Genomic DNA, 13,160 nt, shown 5'->3' with positions numbered 1-13,160 from the left:
ATAATGAAAGGACAATAAATTATCAAAATAACTTATAATCTTTTGTCAACTGACTGACTGTTTCGGCTGTATTTGCATACACTGCTAGGTAGTGCAACGAAACAACATATTTTCTCCATATTTCATACATTATTCATATTCGTTTTGTGTGCAAAAATCTTGCAACGCCACAGCAGACAAAGGTAATCAAGTATAAAGTATTATTCTCTATACTCTGAGAGCGGAGAAAGGGAAAATGACATGAAAAGACTCGAGTGGAGTTCAAGTCTCAAATCTAAAGAGTTTAGTTAAGTGCTGTACTAAGATGGAGAAGGTCAGTGTAGTGGTTAAGTAGTGTGTTGGTTCTGCTTTAGTAAACTTAAGTCTATACAATGTGTGAAATGTACAAAATGTAGTGCTTCTTACCCTGGGGGCCAGGACTCACCAAGCGGTCCCAAAATGAATCAGAGGGCCAACAAGATCATTCAGATAATCAGGAAACAAGCGCATACAAAGTATTTTGGCGGTTAGACTCTCAAGGCGGCATCGTGGAGCTGGACTACAGGCGATGAAGGAAGCTAAGGACAGGACCCCTTGAGTCTAGATGCTGGTAGTGGAGTAGCAGACAAGGTCAGCAGGTGGAGACCTCTGACGAGACTCCAAGGACGACCAGGAAACAGATCATTGGACGAGAGAGGTGACGTAAATATTGGGATATGATTTTGTGAAGTAAGAAAAGATGATCCTTTAATTTATCCCACAGTGGGGAAATTTGCAGTGTTGTAGCAGCATATAGTTAAGGATCAAGGTACACACAAGGAAAGGAAAAGTAAACATTAATTAAATTCAACAGTAGTTCTACGTATGTGGTCTACTGGGAGCAGCTTTGGTGGTACAGACTCAGAGCAGCAGGAAGGAAGGAAGGACCTCCGGTAATGCTCCTTCACACAGAGCGGGTGGAGCAGTCGGCTGCTGAAGGCGCTGCCCATTGCTGTTATAGCGCCATGCTTCCATCCTCAGATTACCCACCACCTCCACAGGCTCAAGAGGGCAGCCCAGAACAGAGCAAATGTTTCTCTGTTGGCAACCCCCAGCTTCAATTGGATGAGTTGTGACAACTTTGGGCTGTGGAGCAGACGTTAGAGAATTAGCTTTGGGACCAAACAATCACAGATTCACATCCCTTTGGCTGAGGTGCCTTGAGCAAGCACCCAGCCCCCAAACTGGTGGCACAGGTGGTAGGCCGCTGCTCCAAGTGTGCACTAATGGACGGGGATGGGATGCAGAAAATAATTTCCCCTTGTGGGGTCAACACAAGATAACAAAAGAAGCATTAGGGCCTCTCTGCTCTGTATCAATGAACACTTCCTCAATAATCAATGAGCTCCATCTACTGGAAGGCAGAGTGACTGTGACGGCACCGTAACAGGTGGCTGCTCTGCATGGAGCGCGTCTTACGTAAAGGGCTAAGAAAGGGTTGCACTCCTGTGTCGGTGTAAACGGGCCAAGCTAGTTCATCGGCGTGAACAAGCCTCTCCTTCACAGCCGTGCAGGCCACGGACTGTACAGATAACAGAAGCAGCTCTGTGCCTGGGTGAATCCAAACAGAAACAACACAACGAGAAACTCAGCAGGCACGCTGGATGTCTGGATCCCTGGATTGTTGTTTGCTTACAGGCACATTTCTCTTTCTGAACGATGCACTGTATGATTACTAGTAATCAGGTATGAACAGATGAGCAGTACTCTGGTGAATGTCATGTTTACATAGGTCGCGGTTTCCTTCTCTCTCAAACTAATTCACTACAAATCAGCGACGGGGCTGAGAACGTTCAGAGGCAGCTCCGTTGTCAAGGCCGTGCACATGCACTATACTTTCACACATGTCAGCATAAAAGGCTTTTTGTGCTCGGGGCTGTGTGAAAAGTGTCAGAGGAGGGGACGGGTGGCGGGGGTTGGGGTGCTTGTTTTTGAAGCAGTAGGTCAGGCAGCACTAACTTCGCCTTATGCAGGGGGATGTAGAACCGCAGCTGCTTTTAATCCGTAAGAGTGCATTTGAGTGAGACACCAGATTGTTTATGTAGTCCTTTGAAAAAAAGAGCTGGCACAAGTGTGTGTGTGTGTGTGTGCGCGTGTTCAGGGGGAGGAGGGCGAGCGCGGCTTACGATCCATCTGTCTCCGTTTCCCCACAACTCAACACGGTGGCAGACAGTGAAGGGAGGCAGGGACAGACCTGAGTCCTTGTAGCGGTTTAATTAAAACACATCGCTCCAACCTGCGTTGGCACCGACGATAACAAGCCCGTCCAACGCACAACTCTACAGATGAGAGGGGGGGAAAAAAAGAAAAGAAAACACAAGGCAGTTAAAGACTCATTTAATCATCGGCCAATTATTCACCCGAGCCGTTCTTGGATCTTCCTTGTGCAGCCATGTGAGGCCTGCTTTCACTGCGGACAGGTCTTTATTGAAAGGAAGCCAGGACTGCCATGGGTGGAAAATCAGGCAATGAATGAGACACACGTTACAACAGACTGCTGCAGACAAATGCTCTTCTCTTTCAGATCGAAGCACAGAAACGCCTGGATTGAGGAGGAAAAAAAAGGAGAAGAGCCACACTTTTTTTTTTTTTTATCAACTTCTGGCTATGTTTTATTAAGTTATTCTCTTAAAATCCTGGAAAAAAAAAGACAACATCTTCAAAAACTAAAAATTTGTCAGTATAATAAAATGATAAGAACGTGTGAAAATGACACCCACAGCTGTTACGTCAATTCTCGATAGATATAAGACAAAAGCTAAGTCATGTGTCCGCTTGAAGCTCCTCTGTCGTTGTTCTTTCACCAACCTCGCGTGCTTTTTTCTGAACACATCAAACACACATGGCTTTGCTGCACTGCCCAGCTGAACTCCTGCACCAATAGCGGAAAAAAGAAAAAAGAAAAAAATAGCACACACATAAACAGTTTCATCCATTTAAGATATCTGTTCCTGCGTATCTGAAAGCAGACTTGATAGTAACATCATTTTACATCGGGTTTGCATCCAAACAGAGCAAAGACTCCACGATAGATACATGAGAGTTTGATGAAAGGGTTTCAGTTTGATCGTGTTTGCCTTTGCTCATGAAGATACAAAACATAAACAGAAGGTTTTACGTAACGTAAAGCGCTAAAAATCTTCTTTAAATATGAACAGAAGGTAACGTAAAGCGCTAAAAATCCTCTTTAAACATAAACGGAACAGACGTAAACTCAAATAACAAGTTGCTCAGATCCCACGGTCCAGATCAAACAATTCAGTGAGGAAAAAAAAAATAAAAACACCACTTGATTCATTGACATTTTTATCCATTAATGTACAAATTTTGGTTACAATTTCAAACTTTGGTGGCTTACCGAGCGCACAAAAAGACTTCAGACTGCACCTCAGGTTAGTTAGAGGGATTTTATAATCATATAGCTGAGTTTAAAAAAAAGTCTGTGACTGAGTTATCCCATGAGTCAACATAAAGCGACTTGAACAGTGACACCCTGCTGATAAAAGCTTGGACCATGCTCTTCAGTGTCACCGCAGCCACAGAATGGAAGGACTATCTGCGATTACAGATTACACAAAGTGATATTTCATCAAATAATGAGCACAAAAACATTATCCACTCACCACCGGGGCAAATCTATACGCTTGAGTTGTCTAAACCAGCAGTTGGAAAATTGAATGCATCACTCGTACTGTGAAGCAAAATCACCGGTGGTAAACTGAAACGTTAGTAATTAAAAAACATTATGCAGGATTTGTATGCGTATCAGACAACTATAGACTTATTATTGTTGTAATAAATGTTCTGCAGCTACACAAAGATTTCCGTTTTTTCTTCACGCTACGGCACAGAATGGCCGCGGATGGAAATATCGCACTTTGCAACTTCGACGTGTTAAAAAAAAACAACCTTTAACTAAACTCTTGCTGTTGCTGCCAAATCTGAGAAATGACTAATGAACTGAATCTGAATAAAGGCTGAGATGGTTTTTATTGCCAGCACGTGAAGCTGACCAATCAGGATATTAAAGACAGAACTGAGCAGCATCACTTGAGTCATTCACTAATGTCCTTAAAGATGCAGTGAAACTGGGTAACATTGGTGTCGAAAATATAATAAAATAAAAAAAACGGCGGGTTTAATTTTAGTGTTTAGTGCTTCTCTGTTCCAGTCACTGAGAGGAACAGGAACTTTTCCGACAGCTGCAATTGACTGTGAGACATAAATAAGCGGACGGGGCAAATAGACTCTCAGACATTCCACTAAATGAAGGAACTGGAGGTATTTTCCCTTTGAGGCTCTTTAATATCTGTCCTACTTTAATACAGACAATGCTCCTCCACTACTTGTATAGAGATGTGTGGCAGAGAATAGTTGGGGATGTCAGCGTCTCACCAAACTCTGTACCTCAGTTTAAGGATGAAATAACTTGGTTAAATATATAATGATAAAAAAAAAAGATGATTAACTCAGTTTAAAGGACGTGAGGAGACGTATCTGACTGTACATAAAACAAACACAAAGACTATGTCTAAAGGAAGGTTTCCTGAGCGAAAAGTTCAGTACAGTAAAAACTAAATTAGAGACACAAAATGCGAACTTATATCCAAGTATGTATTATTTTTCCCAGGAATATAGACCAGTCACCAGTTTAACCCAGCCCTAATGTACACACATGAGAGAAAGAGAATATCAGAAACACCTTCCAATATAATGCAGTCCAATGCCACACCACTAAACCAATAACTACAAAGTGAGAGTTCAGCTTCTGAAACAGGATGTAAAGTCTAACTCAAAGTAAAGAACAACGTTACAAACTTGTTTGCTATTACAGGTGATTAGAAAAAACTATTCCAGCACTTCTCGGTGCTTTCAATGCCTCACCATTAATCTGCTAAACAGGGTTGAGAACCGATATTAAAGTTGTTCACTGTATGAGTAGACTAGAAAATTGACAGAAGCTTTCCATGCGGATCATGGCATAGATGACTACATGATTACTTATCAGTTTTCTGTTTGGTTGACCTCTAATATCAGCAACATCCGTTTACCTGTAGACACTCTCCATATTATTGCACCGTACAGCAGCTCAACTCTTAAGTTTCTACTATAAAAACATCTGTTCAAATGCCGGTGAAACGTCTTCATCCGACAATGAACACAGTCCTCCTCAATCTCATCAATCCATGGTCCAAAATGAAGCACCAGAGTGTCTGAAACATTACACTCCTTGTTGCCGTGGTAAGCTGAGAGACGATTTAGTGACTCTCTGATAAGATTTCCCTCTTGGACACAGAGAAGTGAGGCTTTCAATGGATCAGGAAAAAAAATGGTAGTTATGATGGTGATTGTAGTGGTGATTCTCAGGCGTGTTGTACCGCCAGCTCCTGTCCTATGAAACGGCGCAGGCGCTCCAGATACTGGCTGTACAGTTCAATGTCGTTGTGTCCCGCTCCCTCCACCCAGAGTGGCTCCACGGCCTTGGGGCAGCGCTCGAACAGGGCCAGACCGTGGGAGAAGTCGATCACCTCGTCCTCGGTCCCGTGGATGATGAGCACCGGAGAGGTGATTTTGGACACTTTCTCAATGCTGACACGGAAATAAAAGCAGTAAAGATGTTAGAGATCATGGTTCAGGTCAACAAACCTCACTGATAAAGCATCGGCCTTAACAAACTAATGCTAATGGGTCAATGTGCTTGGTCTGAAAAAAGTCAGTAAAATATGTTTGATGTATTTGGTACACTGGAGGCGTTCTCAGCTCGTAACACACATTGAGGCACTCCTTGGTTCTGCTACCACCTCTGCTCCTCACCCACTTGTACCATCTGACACTAGACTCTTCGCTAAGTTGACCTTCATCAGATACAGCCACTAAAACGGAAGCGGCGACGTGAACAGAAGGGATAGAGCCTCACTAACGATGGCGGCACTCTGTGTCCTTATTGTCTGGCCAAGGTTTAAAAATAAAAATAAAAACGTAACAACACATTACTGAGAACACCTACACTGCGACTGTGTGGTTCAGTTATATTGTCCCTTTAACCAAAGAATATTTGAAATATCCACAGCAGAGGAATGAAAATTTACAACCAGTCGTTGCTAAAAAACACAGAAACCTTGACGGCCTAAAATAACAGGGAACAGGTAATGCATTCCCTCCCACTCCCTCCTTGTGTGTTTTTTTGTAATACTCTGTTATCTACAATAACAGATTCAACAAATGGCATGAAGACATTTTGTCTTTTGCATTTTCATGCCTCAATGCAGTAAATACATTTCCCTGGCAGCCTCCGACAAGTTAAAACAGTTGTGCAAAAACGCTAAAACGCAAACAAACGAACAACAAACTATTATTCTTAGTTGTCCCATATTTATTTCCTGTTGCACCACTTGTTTATCAGTATGAGGCAGGCGGCATCTTTAGCCCTAAATGTTGCCCTAGATATATATTTTCAATTGAACGGTCTGCGCAAATGTTCGTGCAATACTGAAGTCAAAATTATTTTCCTGATATCATGGAGCCAGTGACTAGATTAAACTAAATTACATGGGTGAATGACACACAGACATGGAATGTGTGAATGACACATGAAAGCGTCTGCGTAGGAAGACCAAATGGTGCATAAATAAGGCAGAAAATCACATCTAAAATGGTTCCAGATGAAAATGATTACTGCACACTGCGCAGTGAGATCACTCCTGCAAGATAACACAGACCTCTGTGTCAGTTCCCTTTTGAAATAATGAAGTATTTCAATGGCCTCCTAAAATCTAATTGCCACGCTGACTGAGAAAAGACACAAGAACAAAATCAGTCTAACTGCAACTCAAAAGAAGACGAGACGTTCTTTCAGCGCAGATGTTCATCTTGGACAAAAAAGACTTTCACAAGTGTAAAGGGTAATTATGCTTTTGTGCAAGGCAGATTTGTAATTATGTGACAATGGCAACAAGCAGCCAAACAGTCTGTCATCTGCGTGCGCATCAAGTTTAAATGAATATCTTGTTTGGGGATATTAGAAGACAGAAAGAGGTGAAGATGAGGGAGAGTGTAATGTAAGATTTCATTGTTTTTGTGTTTCTTCTTATGATTATTGTAGCCACTTATATAATACAATATTCAATTAATATGGTTTTATATCTACCAGGGACTTATAGCAGAGAAAGAGACAGAGAAAAGAAAGCATGACTCTGCAGAGACTTACTTGGGGAAGGCGTCAAAGCAGTAGGTTTTCTTCGTCTCAGGAAACGCCACTCTCATTCCAGAAGTTAGAGGCGAGTGAAGAACCACGGCGGCACACTCATAGCGTGACGCCAGGTCCACCGTAGGAACTGTACCAATGCTCTGTCCGTAAAGTATGATGTTCTCTGGGCTTATGCCGTACCTGATTAAAACCAGAGAAAGCCTTATGGTACAGGTGTAACCACAGTGTACTAATGTCTAAGTATTAATAATGAATCAATAGTAATTTGATTATGTTTTTTAAGATGTTTTCTCAGATGTTTGGTCATTTGTTTTAATCAATTCTTTCCACATTTCCAGAAGTTTAGTTTCTAGTATTTTATTGTCTTGGAGACAGGCATCACATTTCAAAACAATATGAAAAAAATGATGCTGGTAAGACACAGTTCACCTCTACCCACCCTCAGTCAGTGCTCTGTGTTGTAATGTCTTCCCCAGGCTACAGCTACAAGACAGCACTGCTTCCACTAATGAGACACTTTATCACACCACAACGTCCTTGAGATACATCACCCCACAGCCTTCCCCCCCTCACCCATCTGTCTGTCTCTTTTTTTTTTTTATTATTATTCCCAAGGTATCTGTCCCGGCTCTTTTCCACCCTCTTCATCCCAGATATGTCCCGATCACAACTTCTGCCAACCTTATCCACCCCTTCTTCACATGACTTGATCTTTATTTGGCCCATGAGTATATCTTCTTCATATATCATTTTTGAGGCACTGAAGTTATTTTAACTTCCATCCACATTTTTAACATTGCTTGATTTTAGACAAATCCATCCCTTCTGCAAACACATTCGTTCTCTGCTGAACAAGACCGGGTGTAATAAATCATCCCTTGAAGGATGCATGTGGGCCAATTACTGTAAATCATAACATACCGTGTACGCAGGGCGTGCCAGGCGGCATCTATGTCTGCATATAGATTTTTCTCAGTGGGCTTGCCAGTGCTGACACCATAGCCCGAGTAGTCGTAGGAGAAGATGTTGCAGTTGATGCGAGTGCCAAGGCCGATGTAGAAGCTGCTCATCTGGCCGAGGTCAACTGCATTGCCGTGGGAGAAAAGCACTGTAAATCTGAGGGGATATGAATTAAAGAGAAAGGTTAGCAAGTGGACTTAAAGATAGAAGAAGAGACAGGAACAAACAGTTTTCGCCCTGACAAGTATTCTAGTTAAAGGAAATAAAATAATAGGAAGTAAAGAAGTCTATATACACCAACCAGGCACAACTTTATGACCACTCCTAATATAGTGTAGGTCTCTCTTGTGCCTCCAAAACAGTTGTGACTCATCAGAGAATGGACATGGTCCCTCTGAGGGTGTCCTGTGGTGTCTGGCAACAGGATGTTCTTAGTGGGGGCCTTTGGGTCCTGTGGGTTGAAGGGAGGGGCCTGTGTGGATCAGCCTTGTTCCAGCGCATCCCACAGATAATTTATCAGTTTGGGATCTAGTGAATTTGGAGGCCAGGTCAACACCTTGTGCTGTTCTTCATGTTTTTTTGAGTTGTTCCTAAACTGTTTTTGTGTGTGTGTGCCTGTGTCAGGCTGCATCCTGCTGGGGATGGCTGCTGCCATCAAGGAGTGTCATTGCTATGGGGTGGGGGTGCCTGGTCTGGTTTAGGTGGGTGGTACATGTCTAAGTAACATCCACATGAATGCCAGGTCCAAAAGCTATTGTCACAATGATGGTCAGTGTTAATTACTTCTCCTGTCATAATGTTATGCCTCATCGGTGTATATGGTACGCTGTGCTATATATGTCAGGCGTTGTCATAACAAAATATACTAAACAAGATATATGCTTTTAATAAAACAGTGAAGAATATTTTTTAAAAAGCTTTTTAAAATCATATGTATGAATAAAAATAAATTCTTCCAGACTTTACTTCACAAGCAGAAAGACCTGTGTCTCATGCAGAGCTAACACAACAGTATCAAGACAGACAAACAAACTAAAACACAATCAACTGCAACACATTTTGCTCTCCACAGATCTGAACTGTCACTCTGTAACTCTACACTGACACAAATCATAAGCAGCCTGTTGTTAAGATAAACAAAAAGAGGTTACTTGGAGTCTGTGTCACTACTTCTTTGTGTCAAGCGGATTAGCTTACCACGATGGACTCATGTCAAATGATTCTTACTTCTAGACATTTTATTGAACCTGAGAAGCAGAGTATCCACTATAAACGCTGGGTATTCTACCCGTTGCCTGTTATTCATGAATGCAGGTTGCGGTCTCCTGAGAAATCTGATACTTCTTCTACGCACTGACTATTTTGAAATTCTCTCTCAGTGGTTTTGTTTTCGTGAGCTGCTGCAGCCCGCGGCTTTGCTCTTGGCTTCTGCACTTAAAATGTGGCAAAACAATGTATCTGCCATATCATGTCAAGGTTGAATTTATTCTTTGTAACACTAGATAGACATTAGTACAAGACCCATGGACTGTAACACAAGCCGGTCCATTTCTTTTTAATTGATTTGCTAAATTAAACAACAGCAGCACAGTTCAGCAAGATGGGTGTCTAACTGCAGTTAAATAATTTTACAGTTAATAAGTAAATAACACAGTGTTTAACTTTTTAAATGATGAGTTCACCTCTAATAAAGCCACATAACAATCACTGCCAATAAATTCCATGACACACACTCTCAGGAGAGAGAACAGCACAGCATAGTTTTATCTCTAACTCAATGGAAACTGATATCGTGTCACTGTGACATTTTTTCACTGTGATGATTATCATGAATTATCAGGCACGATGGAAATTCAACTTTTAGGTTCCTGTAAAGCCACAGGACAAAACGATTTATATATCTAATGATTTAACAGTATCAAAGAACCTGTTCAGTTACAATGAAAAAAAGCAGGAAGAGACAATCTGTGAGTCAGCTGAGTCAACATAGAGACAAGTTAAGGAAGTGGATGTGTGTAGAAAAGGACCGACAAGAATGAAGGGTGTTATCTATGCTTTGGAGAAATGATGACACACTGAACGAGACTTGCCAAGCGGGCTTATATCACACAACAATCGCTCACACAGAACTGTTCATACAGTGAATGAAAAGGTAAGAAACTACACACCTGGCAGTAGGAGCACAGCGAATGTACATGCAGCCGACTTTGTTCCCTCGGCTGGATCGAGCGAGGAACACCTCCATCGTGTCCAGCTCCCTCTGCGAGTACTGAAACTCTGCTCGCTCTGTCAGGTGAAGCTTCCATCTCCCCTCCACGGCCCCGGCACCTCCGCTCCCAGCAACTGATGCGCCGCTCCGTGACCGCAGGCTTGCCGTCCCTGTTGCCCCCGGCACAGCAGGGCCTGCCTCCGGGTCTGGCAGAAAGGTGTACGTGGGCTCGGGGGGCAGGAAGGCGAGCTTGGCTGCAATGCGACTCGGGCAAGGCGGGCAGCAGAACAGGCAGCAGAGCTCGCTGAGAGAGAGGCCATTCATCCTTCACTGTGCAGGAGGAGGACAAGAGAATCACTGTGCTAATGAATCCACATCGTCCCAATGTTAACACAATGAGCCACTCATTACAATGTAATGTACAAGGCACTTAGTCTGACAGCGCCAACAAGGGTGAAGAACAGTTTTCCACAACACCAGTTTTGAAACATGGATATAAACACTTAAATTCATAGCGTGTCATGAACATCTGCCACACATATGAACAGTTTTAGTGACAGATTAGTCGCTCAGCAGAAAGTTAACCAGCAGAAACACCAGCAATCAATTAAATGTTTGTTGAACCGCTGAAGCAAACATGGTAAAAGAGCTTTCAGACTAAATCCTCTGACAGAAAACTGAATATTTGTGTTTTATGCTGTTGGCCTCAGTCAAACATCAGAAGACATCACTTTGGGCCCTGTGGACTGTAATGGACCACATAATAAATATATTATATGTGGAAAATAAGCAACAGATTAACCCAAACTACACATAACTTAGTCAGCGCTTAATTGAATCCTTTTATATGACGACAAAAACAAAACAATTATGACTTAACTTGGGAAACCGTGATGATTAATCCACAATAAATCAAGAAAATTAGTCACAGCTCATCAATGAAATAAACAAACACAGTCCTAGAGTTTCTGTGTGACAAACAGCAGACCTACCTGTTGAGCTGAAGGCTTGAGGGCAGGCAAAACTGAGATGTGCTGGAAAACAAAACAAGGAAGCCTCCCTTCTCTCCAGTCAAATTCAAACACCGGATACTGTTTGTTCTGTGCCCTGTCAGCAGAACAAGGGGGACAAGTAGTGGAGCCTACAGGCTGACAGGAAAGTACTATTTACAAAGTACTACTATCTGCTGTGTTTTCTTTGTGGTGACCGAAGTCCAGAGTACACCCATTTTGTCCACTTGTAGAGTAGCTGACATATATGTTGTACTTTTCCCCCTCAGATGAGTCCTAGATAACTGGAAACAACGACATCGGCTATTTTTTTCGGTTTTAATAACTTGTGTTGTCAGTGAAGAAGAAGAAGACGCCTTTCCGACGGAAACCTATACGATCAAACTAGTGTTTCCTCCGGTAAACACTAGATTAATGCTCGCGACAAGTCAAATTAAAAGCTATCTCACGCGGAGGGAAGCTGTTTGTCTGCGCGTAACCAGCTAAAGCTACGCTGGTTCAAGCTAGCAAGGAGGCGTAAACAGGGCTACTCCGTTAAAAACAAAGCTCGTCCCGGGACGCCCGACGTCAAAACGCCGTCAACGCACGGTTTCCAGCGTGTGCCTTTCTCTCCGCGAATCCATTCTGGACGGTGCTGGCGCCTCCTCCGACTTTATGGATGTGGTCTTGTCATTTTAAATTAATCCATGGACGTGCGGTGTTTTCCTACTTCTCTGCCGTTTCACCGCATCCGGAAGCGACAGCTGACCGGATGTGACGTAAGAAGTTTCCATTGGACAATTAAGGGAAACTTGTTATCGGTGTCGGTGACGACGTGGCTGAAGATGACATAGTTGAACTTAATTGTTCATTTGCGCCGCGATATTATTCCTTAGAAACCACGTGTTAATGAATCACCGCAGTTGCTTTGTCCTGGAGATAAGAGTGATTTGTTAAAAGTGATGGGCATTACTCAAAAACAAGATATAACGTCATGTAATCGTATGTAACCTTACCAGAACTCATTCCTTACTTTAAAGCAAGTCTTCATCTTAAATAATTATGATTTACACTATAAACACTTGATCTGTGCCTCAGTAGGAAGGGAGGTTCCCACAATGCAACGGTGTACACACATATGTCCCCACAGCCAGAGTAATACTGCCCCCCCTTAACTAGAGAAGTGCAAATATGAGCCAATGAATGAAGACTTATCCCAGATCAGACCTTTAAAGAATGATCGAAGTGATTTCAAAGAACGTCAGAAGATCCATTTTCTCACAGCAGATATTTTGAAATGTCACAACAGGAGGGCTAAGGTATATTTAATAACATCAGTGATGGTTGTATCCCACTATAGAGGTGGTCTTGGTATTGTGCATTGCAGCCTTGCAGTGGGATTTCTTGGAAATTGAATGGTCCCGAGCCATTGTTAATGCTAATCGTTTCATCTGCGCTTTTCCTGCTGTAATAAGTCAAAATGTCTGCCGTTGCTGAAGGTTTAACAAGCCGAGTCTGTACGGGCCCCTCAAGGTTTGGAGTTGGGGTCTAATCAGGCCAGATAAGTGAAAATGTGTGTGTGGGTTGATAAAGGGTGTAAAGAAAAGATTCACACCGTTACAGCTGAATATAGGGAAGGAAACCAACGTAACTGGGTGAGCAATGGTGTAAAACAATAATTTTCACAAGAATTATCTAAAAAAAACAACTTGTGCCACGCTGGATTTAAACCACACCGCTACATATCACTTATGAGTTTGTAGGATGCTGTACAGTG

The 13,160-nt window shown here is 42.5% G+C and overlaps 1 protein-coding gene across 1 annotated transcript; it reads right to left on the bottom strand.

The window, feature by feature from the left end:
* Positions 1 to 2,582: 2,582 nt before the first annotated feature.
* On the bottom strand, positions 2,583 to 12,878 carry abhd17ab (abhydrolase domain containing 17A, depalmitoylase b). Its single transcript, XM_084548906.1, has 5 exons — positions 11,387 to 12,878; positions 10,354 to 10,724; positions 8,147 to 8,341; positions 7,226 to 7,405; positions 2,583 to 5,607 (listed from the first exon to the last, which is right to left on the bottom strand). The coding sequence occupies exons 2-5, from the start codon at positions 10,716 to 10,718 to the stop codon at positions 5,382 to 5,384; spliced, it is 966 nt and encodes a 321-aa protein (XP_084405032.1). The 5' UTR covers positions 10,719 to 10,724; positions 11,387 to 12,878; the 3' UTR covers positions 2,583 to 5,381.
* Between the last annotated feature and the right edge of the window lie 282 nt (positions 12,879 to 13,160).

This window comes from Chelon labrosus (assembly GCF_963514085.1).
Source record: "Chelon labrosus genome assembly, chromosome: 7".
Taxonomy (NCBI): domain Eukaryota; kingdom Metazoa; phylum Chordata; class Actinopteri; order Mugiliformes; family Mugilidae; genus Chelon; species Chelon labrosus.
The sequence above is the reverse complement of the archived record's forward strand: the minus strand, read 5'-3'. Positions and strand labels throughout refer to the sequence as shown.